General features: G+C 45.1%; 1 protein-coding gene across 1 annotated transcript in view; it reads right to left on the bottom strand.

Annotated features, from left to right (window-relative positions):
* Rgl (Ral guanine nucleotide dissociation stimulator-like) overlaps positions 1-19312 on the bottom strand; it is a 144812-nt gene that overhangs the window by 74994 nt on the left and 50506 nt on the right. The window contains exons 6-7 of the mRNA XM_065451159.2: positions 16587-16738; positions 3321-3725 (exon numbers count right to left, since the gene is read on the bottom strand). Of these exons, the coding sequence (XP_065307231.1) occupies positions 3321-3725; positions 16587-16738 (557 nt within the window). The remainder of the gene's footprint in view (positions 1-3320; positions 3726-16586; positions 16739-19312) is intronic.

The following is a 19312-nucleotide window of genomic DNA, read 5'->3' on the forward strand; positions in this document are numbered from 1 at the left end:
ATTGACGAAGTTTAATAAACAGGCTTAAGTAAGCAAAAATATGCTTTTGAATTTCGTTAATAGTTGCATACTTTCGCAAGAAGCCAACCATTGTGTGCTCACGTATGCTTGACCACAGCCACCCCCCTTATCGGTGCCGTAGCCAGCGAGTCTCACTAATTTGGACTAGTTTTGAATGCTCAGCAAGCCTTCAACCACACAAAACTTAAGGTTAGACCAGACGCACGCTTACCAGTGCGCCTCACTCTTGGTTAGACGCCTTGGCACACTAATTGATAGTGCTTCAAATATGTGCAAGTCGGATGTGGCTGGTCGGATGTGGATGTCGGACGCAAGTCGGATGTGGAACTAGTCAAGCTGGTAAAAGACAAAACTGGTTCGTACCATGTAGCATGATCTGACTGTAGCATACTATCATGCGCAACGTAAACACTACGCATACACAAAACAGTTGCATGTTGCTGCAGTCTGCTACATAGCGTAGATACCGCAACTACCGTCGTGTGCCACCACGAGTCCACTGGCTAAGCGCACTGTGGGTCATTGAGGACAACTGTGTTTGGCTTACGTTTGGCGCATAGTAGGCACTAAAATTAGTAGTAGTGGCGGCTATGTTAACATCCAAAAGCAAATTTGAACTGCACGCCACGGTGACATTTAGAAGGTGGAGTGTTGTGGCAACACCTTGCTCTTCCGTAGCCTTCACAGTGCAAGGCATTCAAGGAGCGGAAGCACTGCGAAGGGAGTGCTTGATTGCCAATAACTCCGTTTCAGCTGAACGCATTGAAGTACTTTTTGTGGCAAAGTATTTCTGAAATAGCCTATTTTAACTTCAAATGCATTTCCTTTCTTTGATAAAAAGTGGTTCAAGGCCCCTTTAAGAAGCCCAAAATTTTCAAAAATTTGCCAAATTGACCATTTTTTTTTGTGACAATATTATACCGAATTCTTTGCTGTAATTATTTTAATTGACTGTCCTAGAGTTGTACTTTACAGTAAAGGTTCTCTTGCATCAATACATCATATGGAGTTTCTGAAAAAAAAAAAGAAAGCATGACAAACATACCAGAAGGTTGGTTTTGGTGCACTTTCATTTCTGATTTTTGCAATGAGGTTGTCCGTCTAAAGATATGACAAAATGCATTAGATAGGCCTATTTGTCGGCCTTCCACTTCTGTCATCATCTCATTTTGATATTGTTTTAGGCAACATTAATTTTTTAATTTAGCCCCTGACCCACGCTTGGCGTAGTTCCGTTCCACTACTTCACTGCACAGAAATGGCTGTCATGCTTAAAGGGACCCTGAAACAATCTTGACAATTTTGTACAAACATACTGAGTTGTTAAGAGTATGTCCTTCTGATCATTAATTGACGCATCTATGTGTTCCGCACAAAGAGTGTATGTTAGTATAAGGTTTAAAAAAGGTACATCGCTGGAGATCACAGCACACCACTTGGCTGAATCTTCAGCCGCCCGTTGCCATTGGACATAAATTTGTCTAATGACGTTAGTAGGGCGAGCTATCCGGTTGGCTCCCAGAGCACGTCATCAATAATTTTTCCAACTTCATGGTGAACAAATGTTGTTCGTAATAGTTGGAATGTTAATTTGTTTCTATAAAAAGAAAGTAACAGAAAAAGAATGCACAAGGACAATTTCTCACTACACTTAAGCACTTCCAACACACAGCAAGCGTCATCTGCTTGTGTTACGTGTTCCGTTTTGACGAGAGCTCCATGGTTATGTCGGTTTCAGTCTTTTCGCGAGCACCATGATTTGCCTTTGTTGCGTTGTGGGCTGCGAACGTAGCAACTGGCAATATGTAAAGCTGCGACATTGTGTCCCTCTGCAAGGCAGCAGATGAGCGGAGTGGCTGCAGCGCATCGCACTGTTGCTATCCAATCAGCGCCAAGATTTCCGCATTTGCTGCCGTCACTTTACATCAAAGGATTACTACCATGATAGCGTTTCACAAGTCTGGTACTTGGGTAAACGCAAGTGCAAGGGGACAGGGCCTGGCCGTTTGACCGTGCCGTTTCACGAGATGAGCAAAAGTGCAAACGTGAATGGTCTGCACGGTGCAGCCACCTGGTGGCACAGAGCTCAGCTCAACTCAACACAGTAGCAGTAACGAAGTGTATTCTTCTTTGCTGCTGGCGTAAATTTCTCGCAGGAGTGTAATGGTTAACACACTGTTTTTGTAAATGCTTAAAATGTTTTACACTTCTTTAGAGCAATATTAGCGTTTTGTGTGGCTGGTTACACTCTGTATCAACAGGTGGCTAGACTGCGCACACCGATCAGGCCACTCACGTACATCTATCCTAAAGTTCCTTCATCAGCTTGAATTTGTGCCTCCACTGATCCGTCGAAACGCCCAGCTTGCCTGTGGTTACTGGAATACCAGACATGTTCGGCACTGCGACAGAATGCTCGCAACGCATGCTGCTTCGATAGCTCTCGCTTGTGGTTGACTGCCAAGTAGCTGGCGGAGAGGTTGGAGAAACTTCGCGCACACGCTCCTACAGAACTGGAAGTCAATGACACGATGTGCCATCATGACGCAGAGCCAGTGAAGGCGGAAATTAGCCTAGATCACTCGGCGAACTAGTTGAGAAAATGCATGGCTATGGAGGAGGGTAACTTGTAATCATCCGTAGCTCTTTTAATATGAGACGCTTCACACAAATTGTGGCGGAAATGATTAACTGTAGCTGTACCCTACGTGTCTACAAAATTTGTCCGAACCGTTTCAGGGGCCCTTTAAGGCAGTTGGCATGTGCAGCCTTTAAGGCGAATTTCCTAAGCATCTGAGCGCTTGCCTAGCCCTAAAAACCATTATAAATATTGTCTTCACATTCACTGTCCATTAGCACTGCCACAATAGGCACTGCAGTCATTAGTGTCACGACTGAGGTCAGGCGCATTCGTGCCGACCAATCAAGTTTGAATTATCCAGTGAAGACCAATTTCAGCATTAAAATAATTTCTGGTCCACAGAATTTATAGGCACCAGCAGGCACCTTCAGTTAGGATTGAATTAAAGAAAAAATCTAATTAGCCAGATTTGAATTAACAAATGTCTACTGTAATATTAAAACTTATATTGCTAGCTGCTTTAAAATCCGCTTCAGTATAATTTGGGTATGACTGCATAAGGACTGTACACAGAGCTTCAAAGCAAGCACTTGTCCTGCTTCTCTCCACCAGTGTTGAGAATTGATTCTCGTATTAGTTTCACTATAGAGCAAGCTAAACCACCTCCCTCCCCTGAGGCCCTAACTTAGTTGAACTTGCCATAATACTGCCTGCATACCTTCAGCATGAGCTCGCGGCAGGAAAGCCTGTGGTCATCACTGGAAAAAATCCGTGCGAGCTCCAGGAAGGTCTGTAGTCTATCTGGAGCCACTCGAGCCCACACACTAGACAACCGGTAGATGTCGTTACTTTGCAGTGCTGCAATGACAGCCTTGAGTGAGGAGAAGTTCTTAAGCAGCCGCAGCTCTTGGGCTACACCAATCCACTTAGCAAGTAGGCGGACTCGGTTGCTCTCGTCCCAGCGTTCCCACAGCAGCGTTGATGTGACACGGCGTGAGACTGCATTGAATTGCTGCACAGTGGCTGTGGCTGTGTTGTGCACAATGCCTGCCCAGTCCCGGGCACCCCGCTTGCGCCACATGGCAGACAGGCAATGGTGCGGTACCAGGCGCCGAAACAGGTCCTGCAATAGGCAACACAAGCCACTCTGTTATGGCTTGCTCATGGGCCAGTTGGCCTTCAGCCATGGTGAACATCTAACAGTGCAAAAAGATGTTGGACAAGCTTTTAAAAGCATTATATTCTGGGGTTTTATGTGCCAAGGCCATGACCCTATTATGAGGCATGCCATAGTGGGGACTACGGATTAATTTTGACTACCTGGGGTTCTTTATTGCACACCTAAATCTAAGAAATAGAGTTTTTGCATTTTGCCCCTATTGAAGTGTGGCTGCCGTGCCCATGATCAAACCACAACCTTGAGCTTAGCAGCACAACACCATAGCCACTGGGCTACTGCAGCGGGTTGTGCAACAAGTTTTACAAGAAGGCACCACAAGCAGGCTTCACATTATTCTCAAACACTTTTTTTCCTGTTAGATGCACATGAGCCATACAACTTTTATGACTGTGACAAAATTTTCTCACAGCATAAACTCTGTGACAACCATTCAAAACTATTACCGACAGCAAATTGCACCGAACCATAAAATAACTTCATTGTGCCATTATGTCAATGCTGCAGCTGCAAATGGGTGCTGGCAGTGGTTGTTCTTGGCAGAAAGAATATCAGTGATGGTTGGAAATCTTATTTTTGTGATTTTACTTAACTACAGATATACAGTCGCTGATTGATTTTTCGGACTCCAAAAATTCGGACATGCTCGATTATTCGGTCTGCTTCGCTGCACCACCATTCTCCCCATAGACCATAATGTATAACAACTGCCGAAAGTTTGGACACCTTGCAACCTCTCGTCCGATTTTTTCGGACACTCCTTGAGCCAACTCGATTGAAAGCACCATGCACCGACTCTGACTGGTGCATGGTTCGATTTGCTGAACGCCATTTTTGTTTTGAACGGAGCCTCTTTGCTGCCCCACGAAGTGACGCTACTGCAAATCCCCGCTCATCATCACCGTTTCTGCCTGGTTCATGGCTACAGCAGTTTCGGTCTCAGCTTAGTAAGCCATGTCAAGACAATCCAGCAGCTGATTTGTTTGTTTTTTCATGCACAACGTTGCGAGTAGGCCGCCTTTTTCATTGTGCGACTGGTATCGGCATGATGGCGTGGTGATGTTTGCTTTGTGTGCTGTGTCGCTATGTTTTCATATGCGACGTGGCATATGAAAACATAGCGTGAAGTGTCTAATAGCATCGACAGTGCCCGCGCAGACTGCGCTGGGGAATGCCGGCAAGCGGATGCCGAAGCCTAGGATTTGTCGCCTTTCGATGTACAGGAGGTATTCAGAGACCTGGATTGGGAAGAATTGGGGATAAAAGTTAATGGAGAGTACCTTAGTAACTTGCGATTCGCTGATGATATTGCCTTGCTACTAAGCAAGGGGACCAATTGCAATGCATGCTCACTGACCTGGAGAGGCAAAGCAGAAGAGTGGGTCTAAAAATTAATCTGCAGAAAACTAAAGTAATGTTTAACAGTCTCGGAAGACAACACCAATTTACAATAGGCAGCGAGGCACTGGAAGTCGTAAGGGAATGCACCTACTTGGGGCAGGTAGTGACGGCGGATCCGGATCATGAGACGGAAATAATTAGGAGAATAAGAATGGGCTGGGGTGCGTTTGGCAGGCATTCTCAGATCATGAACAGCAGGTTGCCATTATCCCTCAAGAGAAAAGTATATAACAGCTGTGTCTTACCAGTACTCACCTACGGGGCAGAAACCTGGAGGCTTACGAAAAGAGTTCTACTCAAATTGAGGACGACGCAACGAGCTATGGAAAGAAGAATGATAGGTGTAACGTTAAGGGATAAGAAAAGAGCAGATTGGATCAGGGAACAAACGCGAGTTAATGACATCTTAGTTGAAATCAAGAAAAAGAAATGGGCATGGGCAGGACATGTAATGAGGAGGGAAGATAACCGATGGTCATTAAGGGTTACGGACTAGATTCCAAGGGAAGGGAAGCGTAGCAGGGGGCGGCAGAAAGTTAGGTGGGAGGATGAGATTAAGAAGTTTGCAGGGACGGCGTGGCCACAATTAGTACATGACCGGGGTTGTTGGAGAAATATGGGAGAGGCCTTTGCCCTGCAGTGGGCGTAACCAGGCTGCTGCTGCTGCTGCTGCTGATGATGATGATGTGCACCCTACTGACGCCGAAAGTGTTCTGCCGAGACCTGTGCAGTGGTTCCGGACACCGTCTCATTTGACAGTTTCCCAGGTGCTCATGCTGCTGTACTGACACGCGCAGAACTCAATGACAGCGAGATCATTTGTCAGGTTTCTGCTGCACCGCCGGATGATGACTCCGAGTTGGAAGATGACGTACCATGTGCTACGCAGCCGTCGCAAGCGGAGCGTGCACAAGGAGCGACTGTGCTTTCAGCCACCTATAATGACTGTATGACCCTCTCCGAGATTCAGGCTTATCTGATTGTGAGCAAACGGAACAGTGTGCAACGGCGCATTCATGATTTCTTCAAGCCTACTGCCGAGCCCAAATAAATGCGTGGAAATAAAGGATTTTTTTTTAACCTGCTTTTTTAGACATCTGTTTATTCGGACATTTCCGCAGTCCCCGTGAGGTCCGAATAAATGCTCGGTGACTGTACACCCTATGGAGGGTTTAGCTCAGCATCCCCAAACCCCCACCCTCTTTGTATATACAGCTGAACTTTGTTCATATGTTTTGGAAGAAAACTCGAGAAAAAACGTACTAACCGTGAAACGTATGATCCGAAGTAACTAAAAACATTTAACTATTGTTGACATCTACATAATGCGAAGCCACACGCGGATTGTTGTGGCATGAGACGCCGTCGTGCGTCGAGCTGGTAGTGCTCCGGTGGCTCGAGGCACGTTTTATTCTTTTCCTATTGCATGGTTTTAAAAGGGCGACGGGAAACAAACGAAAAAATTGAGCTGGTGGGTGACGCCGGATGCCACCGAAGCGAAATGTGATGGCCACATCGCACCACTTGCAGCAGGGAACAGTGGCGCGTTTAGACTATTGTCTACTAAAAGCGTGCAGTACGCTACCAATGACACTACACACCATGCGCTGTACAACAGATAGGTGAAGATGCTTATTGCAATAGGTTTGGTGGCGATAGCTGTGAATGTGGCGTGCAACCGGAATACGGAACCATGCGCGCCATTGTTTTCACGTGAGACTGGTGGCTATATACTGTTTTCGATCACATGCACCTCATGCCTTTTCTTGTTTACATGGGATCTAGCAGTTGGAAAATGTATATGATCTCAGTCTGCAGCAGAGATTGGCGGCGTGCTTCCTTTATCCCCTATTAAAGGCATGCATTACACTTCCAACGGCACCATGATCCGTGAAACAGATAGGCGAAGGCGCTTATCGCCATAGGATTGGCGGTGATAGCTGAGAATGCCGCGTGCGACGACCCAAAGATTTGCTGGTACACGAGTAACTGAGTGCGCGCCAGCATTTTCACGTGAGATGAGCAGGCGAGTATTGCGGTGAAGCTGCCGTGGCGGGCAGCCACATACTGTTCTCAACAGCGTGCGCGCCTTGCATATTTTCTTGTTAACATGGGGACCTAGCGGTTGGAAAACATATCATATGATCGCAGTTTGGCCATGTACTGAACGTTGGTGCCGAGAAATCATGTTTTTCAGGAACGTATGAACTGGTAAAAAATGAGTAACTAGTGGGTCATTTTGTGTGTTTTCAATTGCGAACGTTGGTGCCAGGAAAAAGTATGTAACGGGACCGTACCAACAAGGGTCTACTGTACTTGAGAATTGCAAGATTAAAGGTTCTTTTTACAGTAGTTCAACATAGCTGGTGTGCCAGCAAGTGCCGGTGGAGTACAGGTCACACAATCTCAAGCATCAGAGACTTGGTGAAGCAATAGGCAGCATGAAGCATTTGCTCCCCGCTGCCAGTGCTCTTTATCAAGCTAGTGTTGACAGCAAGTATTCGCAGTCATCGGAGTATGATCTGTTCATGTTTGCCTGTATGCACACGACACTATGCTTGTTAATTTAATTAGTAAGCAAATGTTTACTGTCATTTACCCAGTCGATAAAATTACAAACCTTACTTTGTGCAGTTGCATAATACTTTGCCATTGCTGCAACTTTTTTTTTTTTTTTTACTGTTAGTGCACATGCCACCTACATCTGAAAGAGTTCAGTAATTGCTGAGCACGAAATCATGTTGCAAGGCTATAGAAAGCTGTGCCGAGTACTTCTTTAAATATCCTAGGCCAAGTAAAATGGAATAAGCTTTGGACACCGTTATAGCTAATGAAATGCAGCTTGGTTGTGCAAAGGGAGCCTTTTATTAGACTTCGTGGCAAGCTAAATAGTTGAGCCTGACAGTTGCAGGGAGTGTATGTTCCCCGACATACAACATTCCAAGGCTGACAATGAGTTCTTTCATGTACACCAGGTGACCGTCTTAAATAGCATAGCTTAGTCAGTCGGCAGCCTTAATTGTAATCTTTTATGTGACTATGCAGATGCAACAATGCTCCATTCTGGTGGAATGGCACCAGACAAAGTAAATGAAGACAGATAAAGACATGCAGTAGACAAGCACAATAGTGATAGTTAAATATCAATGCTATGAAACACTTTTTTCCACAAAAAATATACTATAACAGATCTTCCGACATGAGTATGGGCTGCTGTTTTATTTATTTAAACGGATCTTGAACAACCTTTAGGGCTTGGTGAAAAAAAACAGCCTGCGGATTGCATACGCTGGTGTGAACATCTCAGTCAAATTTTGCAGTCGTGCGCGGTGTGGGGAGCTCACAAGCAGAGCGCGATGTCGTTTTCTTTTTTCTAAACTATCTTTTAAACAAAAACCTGCTCCTCAGTCCTTTTTGGACGCTTTCCTTCGTAATATAGCAGATTCCCATACGCGGCTTCGATTGTCCAATAGCAGACATCAATCAAGAAGGGTGGTGTTTGATCAGTAAGCGTTTTCCTACTGTTACAGTGCATATTTATTGACACAGTTTAATAAACAGGCTGAAGTAAGTGAAAATCTGCGTTTGAATTCGGAAAAATTATGTACTTCCGGAAGAAGCCGACTCGCGCTTGGCCGCAGCCGCCTGTGTAGCGCACTGCGGTTCGCCGAGGACAACTGCGTTTGACACTTTGAAGGCTCCTAAATCAGAAATAGTGGCGTCTATGTACACATCCAAAATCAAGTATAAACTGCACGCCATGGTGACATTCAGTAGTCTGAGTGTTGCAGGCACCCCTCACTTTGCCTTAGCCTAAGCAGTGCAAGTCATTGAAGGAGGGGAAGCACCGCTTAGGGGATGCTTGATTGCCAATAACTCCGCTTCTGCTTAACGCATCTAAATACTTTTTTGGGGCAAAGTATTTCTGAAGTAGTCTATTTTAACTTCATATGCATTTCTCGACTTCGATAAAAAGTGGTTCAGGGGCCGTTTAAGGCAGATATAGACTGAACTTTACAAATCTTCAAAAGACTTCATTTGACCTAGGAACACCATGCTGAAGCAAAGTGTATATGTATAATGATCATCATAACTTAGCAAAGAAGGAAACATGAGCATCAGATGAGTGCAATGACACGATACAATCGAACAACAGTCAATAGGCCTCACGTGCTAGAGTTTTGAACACAATGTGCTGCTGCCTGGTCAGAAGTGACAAAATTGGCTGGGTAGTAAAAGTCACAGCTCTCCGCATTGGAGCTACACTGCCCCTGGGCTGTACAGCCGGTCTCGCTTTCTTTGTGTGTTCAGGCTACATTTCCTACTTTATTTGAGTGGTCAGCTACGGGAAATGCACCTGTATTCGCTGAGTGTCTCACCTTGTTGAGAATGCAGTGTGCCCTGTTCTTTGCTTAACCATGTAAGAACTTGGAGCGAAAATGCAGTTGAGTCTAACACCATGGGCAGTTGTGCGTGTGTTTTGTTTTCTTATATAAAAACTGCCACGGACAGGAATTTACAGGGCTTAAGGGAATTTCTTATGGCCAAGAGGTATAGGTCATTAGGCGAAAGCTTATAGAGCAGTAGAAACTGCTGCAGAACATGTTGCTGAGAAGACAAGCAAAACAAAATTGGTCCGCACAGCCAGTTACAGCATGAAGTTAGGGGAATGCAGACAAAAACGAGTGTTTAAACAGCCATTGTCACATTATACATTACTGTAAACAAAACGATGACAAACAAACGGAACAAATGCAGCCGCATCATTCTATCTCTGTAAGCAAAATCCTGTGTGTGGGCACAAAGGCTAAAACACTCAATCATGAGATTTACCAGTGGTCACTGTCAGGAAATGTGCATTTGTCACATAAGCATGTTTTGGTCGGCAGTATAATGGCAGCCTGCATCAACAAGAACTAGAAGTGATCAGAATCAGTCACGGTACTAACGCTAGCAGCTTGTTTATACATTTATTATTTGATTACATCATCGTTCAGGGGCCACAGTTTTGAGTTGATGCATATTAGGCGAATAGACATGTTGCAACAGTTTGCCATTGCAGCTTCACATCGTGTGACTTAAGCGGTACACACATGAACGTGGCAACACAGTGATACTGTGCCTATAACTTGTCTTTGGCACAGCACTTTGCTTTCTTTGCAATGGAGGGCATAATACTCATACAAAGCCTCCCGTGCAGAAAATTCTCCAATATGCCAACCGCAGCGCTGCTCAGATGAGACCTATGCCAGTGCCTCAAATTCACCATCAGGGTGTTGCATTTTGCACTACCCAAAACCTATAAATGCAGCATGGAGGGCGCTGTTGACTGGCATTTCCACAGTGCTGTCTCGGTAGCGCATCACGTTTATACAAGCACATAAAAGAAACCATGGACGAAAATGCTATCATATTAAGTTGGTTAGATTAAGTATGTCATTTAGATGTCCATGAGTGATGCGAATGTTCATGCCTCACTGGTCGGCGTGCATGAAGCAAGGGTTAGTATCAAGCCGCAATCTTGCCCACTTCATGCTCATCCAACGGTGAGGCCTAAGTGGTCCTGTCACTCACGGGCACCTGGTAACAGTGTGTCACCTTCACTTTTTAGCAGTTCAGTTTTAGTTTTCTGAGTGAAATTAGCTGGAATTCATTAAGATGCAGAAATGAGCAGTGTAATTTTTTGTATGTCTGGAAACAGTTATAAACTCGTTGGATCACATGCTTGAAATCTTGCATTAAGGTAAGGTGTCCGGCTCTTTTGGTTAAGATGTTAATGAGTCATCATCATTATCAGCCTATTTTATGTCTACTGTAGGATGAAGTCCTCTCCCTGCAATCTCCAATTACCCCTATCCTGCGCCAACCGACTCCAACTTGCACCTGCAAGTTTTCCAATTTCATCACCCCACCTAGTTTTCTGCCGTCCTCGACTGCACTTCCCTTCTCTGGGCACCCAATAAAACTCTAGGTCCACCGGTTATCTAACCTACGCATTACATGGCCTGCCCAGCTTTAATTTTTTCTCTTAATATCAATTAGAATATCGGCTACCTCCTTTTGCTCTCTGATCTACACCGCTCTTTTCCTGTCTCTTAAGGTTACGCCTAACAATCTTCGTTCCATCGCTCTTTGCGCAGTCCTTAACTTGTTCGTGAGCTTCTTTGTCAACCTCCAAGTTCCTGTCCCATATGTTAGCATCATTACAATGCGGTGATTGTACACCTCTCTTTTCAATAATAGTGGTAAGCTCCCAGTCAGGATCTGGCAATGTCTGCCATTCTTCTGCAAATTTCCTTCTCATGATCAGGGTCCCCTGTGAGGTAATGACCTAGATAAACATACTCCTTCACAGACTCTAGAGGCTGACTAGCGATCCTGAACTCTTGTTCCCTTTCAAGGCTATTGATCATTATCTTTGTCTTCTGCATATTAATCTTCAACCCCACTCTTACACTCTCTCTGTCAAGGACCTCAATCATTTGTTAGTATAACTCATCCCCAGTGTTGCTGAACAGGACAACGTCATTTGCAAATCGAAGGTTGCCGAGATATTCGCCACTGATCCTCACTCCTAAGCCGTCCCAGTTGAACAGCTTCTTTCAAGCATGCAGTGAATAGCATTGGAGAGATTGTGTTTCCTTGCCTTACCCTTTTTCTAATAGGTAATTTTCCAATTTTCTTGTGGAGAACCGAGGTAGCTGTGGAATTTGCAGATATTTCCGAAGATATTCCCGTATACAATAAAATCTCGTTAAACCGTACCCGCTTAAGCAGTAGTTTCGCTTTAAAAGTAGTAAAGTCAAATCCCCGACTCAGCGGCCATTGAATGTAATGTGTTTTGCATCTGCATAAACCGTACCAGCTTATTGCGTACGCATCAGTTAACCCTTTACTGCACCTTGTTGCATTTATGCAACATTCCGATGAAGTCGTTAAACACAGAAGCAAAGTCCCTTTAAAGCTGCCTGTACACATTGTTGCATTTCCACAACATTCGTCTAAAAAACGCGCCCCTTTTTGTTGCCATCTGTGCTCATCCTTCGCATCTTCTACTAAAACAAACGTGGAGGAGGCTGCGCGCGCCCGCGAGCAGTGATACGGATAAGTTTTGCCGCTTGTAAATTTATTTCTCCCTAAGATAAAGCCAGAAAAAAATTCTTATGCTAAGCTCCACATCCTCCTCACTCTGTAGATTAAAAAAAAAACATTGTTATCTCGGAATATTTTGTGCCTGGCGACGGAACGTTGCTATGTTGCGCAAATGCAACAATGTGTACATGGTTTATTTTCTTCGGAAAAGTGAAATGGCTCCCAAACGCTTTTATGGCCGCGAACTTCCCCCTCATAGTGAACGCAGCGACCTTTCCAGGAGTGGCGACAACTACAAGTGTAAATCCGTTTCGATTCAACATGAAGCAATCCTCAGCTGCATAAACACGCTCAACTTGGGTGAGCGAAGCTACAACTACATCAGGGACTTCCTGTTGCGCCGCAAAATCACCCTCACGGTTGGCAGCATGACATCCGACGAACATTCACTAGGAAGCACCGGCACTCCTCAAGGGTCGGTCATATCACCGCTCTTTTTCAACCTCGTGATGCTGGGTCTCCCAGCCTACCTCGACGAGATCAATGGCCTCTATCACGCCTTGCATGCAGATGATTTCACCCTGTGGGTCAACAAGGGCAGCGACGGTCAGATAGAATGCACTTTACAAGCAGCAGTCTCTGCAGTCGAAACCTGCCTCCAAGACACAGGTCTCCGATTATCTCCACTCAAATCGGAGCTGCTCGTCTATCGCCCGCGCCACTGGCCCAAGCCTACAGCCGAATCGCGCCAATGTGACGACATAATCCTCTATACACAACACGGCTCCTGAATTCCCCTGAGTCCCGAAGATACGCATCCTAGGCATGAATATGACAGCCAACGGGTCAAACATAGAAGCTATTCGCAAAATTGAAGGCAAGGTTACAGCGGCTACCCGCCTAATCAAACGCATTACAAACAAGCACACGGGCATGAAGGAGGACAGTGTCCCCCCCCCCCCATGCGCCTCATACACTCTTTTGCAATCAGTCACATCACTTATGTGGCTGCCTTCCACAAGTGGAATGTCACCGAAAGGAAGAAAATCAACACCCTTATACGCAAGACTTAACAAGATCGCCCTTGGCCTACCGGAGTCCACAAGCACCGCTCGTCTGCTACAGCTGGTGGTATATAACACGCTTGAGGAAATCGTGGATGCGCAAAAAGCCTCTCAACTCGAACGCATGTCTCTGACAGCCACGGGCCGGTACATCCTGCAGAAATTCGGCTTCAACTACCACGTCCAACACAGTCAGAAACGGGTCATTCCGCCCGACCTCAGCGACATGCTGATTGTCGCCCCTATCCCTCAAAACATGCACACCGAATTTAATCGGGGCCGACGCTAGGCCCGGGCCAAGACACTGCTGCGCTCCTTGGGTGGAAAGAAGACTATGCGCTTTGTAGACGCCGCAGAATACACACAAGAACACCGGTTCACAGCGGTAGTTGTAGACGTTAGCTCCCGGCTTACGCACGCGTGTAGTGTCGCAACGGAATACCCCGAAACAGCAGAAGTGGTAGCGATTGCGCTTGCGCTTACCGACTCCCTCTGCGAGGTAGTTTTTAGCGACTCACAATCCGCAGTTCGCAACTACGCGCAGGGGCGCATTTCCTCCGAAGCTCTCCAGATTCTAAGGAAAGTTGGTCAACAGCACTTGGATAGCACCGCAATCATGTGGTTTCCAGCGCACGTCGCCATCCCCACCGATGAGGGCCCCCCAAACTTGAACGAGGTAGCACACCGCTCTGCGTGAGAACTGACCCACCGCGCAGAATCGGAGACCGCCTCTTCGAGTTCGGAACTCCTGGTTCGAAACACGCAAGGAACGCTTGGTCAGGTACAATGACATCACCAAGCACTACCAGCTAGGCAGGTGGTTGCTGCCCCCACCTCACCCCATGCTGAAACGTCACCAGGCAGTCGTCTGGTGACAACTGTAAACACAAACTTTCCCCAGTCTGGTGCGATTGCAGCACATTTTCCCCGCGCAATAGCTCTTTGCAAATTATGTCAGGAAACTAGAGCGACGCTGTCACACATGTTGTGGGAGTGTCGTGTTACATCAGCTACAATGGCAGTAGCTCCGGAGGCTCTTGTGTCGAAGTGGGCTGCCGCTCTGCGCAGCCCTAACCTCAAGACACAAGAGTGGGCTGTCCAGGAAGCCCGAGAAGCGGCAACGAGGCAAGGCCTCGAAGTCCCCTCATGGGAGACCTGAGCCCATGTCGTCGAATTTGCCGGATTCAAAATAAAGTTGTTTCCATCCATCCACATCTGTGCAAAATGTTTTCTGGTCGATTTTTTTTTTCAAAAGGATGCGGTGCATCCGCATGCTGCCATGTCGTGTCGTCACGGACACAGCCTTACGTCTGTGCTTTATGTTCTAAATTTTGACAATAAAGTGAAAACACTGCATTGCTTCCTGGCTGCACGGGAATCTGCACCACGTACTGCACAAAGTGTGGTAACCCCCTGTGGTGCACAAGCAAGTACAATTGCTTCTTTTTGTTCCACACTAAATCATAGGTGCACCAATGATTGTCACGTGCAAATAAACAGAGTATGAATCTCACTAAGTCTATCTTTCACCTTCAACTTCTTTATTTGCACGTTGTTGCAAATATGCAACATACCCATTTTCTGCAAATTCAAACCACAGAAATTCGCTAAAGTTAGTTTCCATGGCAGTACAGCTACTGTAACCCTTCCCTACAACTCCATGAAAAATATTTTGAGGAAAAAAAATTGTGCAGTAAAGGGTAAACACGTAGTGTTTCCACTTTTCATCGCGCAAATATGGTGGTGCGTCATCTCTATTGGGCGGCCTGGCAGAACAACAAGCCTCAGAGATAGGCACAACGGCCTCCAAGTGCCCGGTGCGTTTGCACTTGAAGCCTCATCAACATCAACATCATTTCGGCGCCGTGCCAGAAAGCGTTGTGGTGTCACGCAAGCGAGAACTCGCGTCATGCCGAAACTCGGATAAATAAGACGCTGGGTGCTCAGCATAGAAGAAAAATTAGACATTGTTCGTCTTATCGAACGTGATATGAAAAGTCTGCGTTGGCATGTGGCATGGGTCTACTGTTGACTACAGTGTGTGGCATTTGGAATGCGGAGAAGTTGCTAGGCAGCGCTGCTGTGACCGCAAAGAGATGTCGGCTATGAGGTTCGACTTTTCACCATCGTTGCCTTTATTGTTGCCGAAGTGTCGCCTGGCGACACTGATAAGGACGACACGAAAAGCGACATCACGGGCGATTCAGGCCAGACAGTGGCAGAAGCTGCGCGTTACGTCAGCCTCATGAATGCAATCGTCGCGACGAGAACAGCACCCCTCAATGAAAAAGTGCCCCGCGACTTCTGCAGAGCTACCGCACCTGTGCACGGCGAATATGCAATGCCAACGCGGAATGTTTGCCGAGAAGAGAGGGCTGGCTAAAAAGCTGGCTCACAGCTTCAGCAAGTTTGAGGCGGCTGTTGTCGCTGCTAGGCCGCCGCGGCATCAAACGAAAATGATATGTTTGTCGCACGAAGTAAATAAATACTGCACGTTTTTTCCCCTTTCATTGCACTCTCTCAGAGTTCCGTTTTTGACAGGTAAGTGGGCGATCTCATGCTATTTCGGTTAAGCAGTACTACCGTTTAGTACGTACTTTTGGGTTAGTAACAGAACCCTCTCTAGTACCACTAGAGAGGGTTCATGTGTTGAATGTTGCCAGGTTCAGTTTCCAGTGGCGGCCTACCTGGTTCCAGAGATTCTTAGCACCCTCTGCTGCATTGCAGGTCTGACAACCGCCTTGGTCAGGTGCTCCGCACCTGCTGGGGACTGAGGGCCATGGGTTGATTGAAAGAGTCATGAGGGAGGTACAATTTGCATAATTACTTTAATTACCTTGATCCATTTTATACGTACGACTCTTTGGTGAATGCAATCCTGAGGAAATTCTTTAATTACTGAATCTTCCCTACATTTCAGCAATTTCGAATGCATTTTATGAAACACCTTGCATGCAAATACTCTGTATAAGCTTCTCATTTCCCCAAATACGAGCGTCCATCTCTCTGCCCCAACTACTTTGGTGGTGAAGTGGTGGTGCATCAGCATGCTACCATGTTGAATACCCTAGTTAGATGCACTCCTGTGACTTCGAAATGGCACTGGAGTAAAAAAAAAATGACAAGTCCATACTAGGAGAAACAGGACTACAAATGTGCACATGCATGAGCACATGCACACACAAAAAAAGGTTACTATGTTCCAGAAAATTTTGCAAACCAGTGTGAACTGACAAACTAAAGAGCATACCGCATCCATCCAAGTTAGTTGGCAGGCGATGTGTTCTTCATCCAAGTCCTGCAACCAAAGAGGTCCTCCAGCCACCTGGGCCCTGGCCTGTGCTCCTGGCCAACTGCTCCCAAATACCACACTCCAAGGGGGTGGCTTGAAAAATGGTCCATCTAGCCCATGCAGCCAAACAACACGCCCTCTGCTATTAGAGCATTTAACTTGTTGCTGCAAAACTTTCTGAACCGTAATTTCTGTTCAACAACCATACTAAAATGCAATTTGAGGGGTTCCCTCCAAACTTGTACACAACGAATTACATGAATTGATTACTTGTAATCAATTCTAACGCTGACTTGTAATCAATAACGCTGAATGTAATTCACTTACTTTTTTCAATAGGCAATTAGATGCAAACAGGTACTTTATTGAAGACAAGCTGTAACAGGTGCCATAGGTTTGAAGTGAATTTGGCGGGAACTACAGTAGACCACCCGCAGTCATGCCATGCAGCAGCCTGGTGGATGTACATGTTCTGGTTTGTTGTCTGATGTGGTTTTGAGTTTATTGCTTATAAAACTCTCATACGTCCATCTTTAGAATACGCTTGCGTTGTCTGGAGCCCCCACCAAAAAGTTTTAATAGACAAACTAGAAAGAATTTAGAGAATGGCTGCTCATTTTATTGCTTCAAGGTACCGAAGGACGGACTCGGTAACAACAATTCTGCGTTTATGCGGGCTTGAGTTGCTGGAAAACTGAAGGAAAACAGCCAGAATTAAGATTTTTTTTCAGATACTTCAAAGGGTTTTGAAGATAAAAAAGGAAATATATGTCCAGTTCCCTTCAAACCGTAGCGAGAGACTAAACCACAGCAGAGCCGTCAAGCCTCATAACACACGTGTTGATGTCTTTCGTTATTCTTTTTTCCCGGATGTAATTGAAATGTGGAATGCCTTACCTGATGTTGCTGTAGATCAGACGGATGTGCACAAATTTGAATTCTTGATTGATATTTTGTATCGTGAGCACCCAACCTGATGTTATGAAATGTCTAATTTGCTTGAGTTGTACTATTTTCCCTCCCTGTAACAACCCTCAAGCGAGGGTTAAGAGTATTAATAAAGAAAATAAAAGAAGAAGAAAACAGGAAAACCCAGCACTCAGTATTTATTTTCTCATCTTAAAGGTTGGTCACGCGCCTTATATTGTTGGCACCACATTTTTCATCTCTCAATGGTTTCGCATTTCAATGCAGCACGAGTGTTATCCCACCGGAGTGATCATATTCAGTGAGTTTATATTTTGCCTTTCCCATTGCCACTGAATAGCTGAGACATTTATTTGCTAATTTTCCCGTCCTGTGTTCGTACATTATGGCATCGACTTTCCCTCCAGCGTGCACATCGAGCCAGTTTTCAGTGTCACTACTGATGTCCTCACAAGAAAATGAGGAGATAACCAACAAAAATCCTGAAAATCAATTGCTACTGAAGATAATATGTCAAGGGCTGCAGAGTATGCAGTGAAGTGGCCAGGCAAGCTCATTCTATTTACTGCATTTGTGCAATGTTAATAAATGCTGGGAGGAAACAAACATAATTGATTACTTTTAAGCAACTGCTGAGTTACATTCATGGGGCCGTAATATGTATCTGTAATCAATTCTATTTTTGAATTAATTGTTATTGTAACTGGTTACCTTTTTTCTGTAATGTATACAAATCTGGTTTCCACTCTGAAGCTCTAGATTTTTTTAGGTGTGAATTATGCCTCTAGAGAATACATACTGAAAGAAGTACTAAGTGTAGCAAATATGTTTCAGGAATGCAATTAGATGATTAGGGATTTCACACTATAGCAAGAGTGCTAAAACTCACAACAAATACAGTCAAGCTTCTACACAAACAAATGAGCAAACTGGCAATGTTTTTACCTTGGCATTCGCATTTAGTTGGAGAAATGACCTTTGAGAACAGCTACTACAGTTACATTGTCATAGAGCATCCTTCCAATTATGTCTTATACTATTACAAGCCAAACACCTATTTAGAATATTATTTCCCATGACTGAAGCCCCAACCGGTCTTGTATTCACATGATTTTAGCACTGCTTTATTGACTGAGAAACCATTGAATAGCCACCCACTGTATCCTTCTCATGAGACAGAGATAGTCTCAAGGTAGAGTACAGCTAATTATAGATATAAAAGATCTCCAAAATAGATTATATTGCTGGTTTTCTAAGACTTGCCCTATCTTTGGATGTGCCCATAAGACCTATGATGCAAATTCATGCTCGGGATTCTTTGCAAAACCACTTGACAAAGCAACATGCTTGGAGGAAAATGGCCAGTGCAGCTCCACAAGCTTAGACACTCAGCTTCCATTAATTCTTCTTTGACGGGACAGATGAAATTGATTGAATTATCTGGCGAGGCAAATTGCAGAAGAGGCAGAAAAAATGCCCAAACACACCGTTGTTTCATTTGACAGTATTTGCCCGATTCTAATATGCCCACATATCCAACGGCCACCCTGTTTTTATGGGTTAGAAGTAATGAAATTAGAGCTCCTAAACAAAGCAGAAATCCAGTGCACACCTGATTTTTTAACAAAAAAAAAATGCAGCATGCCTTTGATTCTGGCTATCAGAAATAGTTGAAACCAGGAAAGTTCTCAGGAAAGAAACTCAGGAGCAGTCCTGAGGAATAATCACCTTTATAAATTCTCAGTTCATCCATTCTA

This window comes from Dermacentor albipictus, chromosome 1 (genome assembly GCF_038994185.2).
Source record: "Dermacentor albipictus isolate Rhodes 1998 colony chromosome 1, USDA_Dalb.pri_finalv2, whole genome shotgun sequence".
NCBI classification, from domain to species: Eukaryota; Metazoa; Arthropoda; class Arachnida; order Ixodida; family Ixodidae; genus Dermacentor; species Dermacentor albipictus.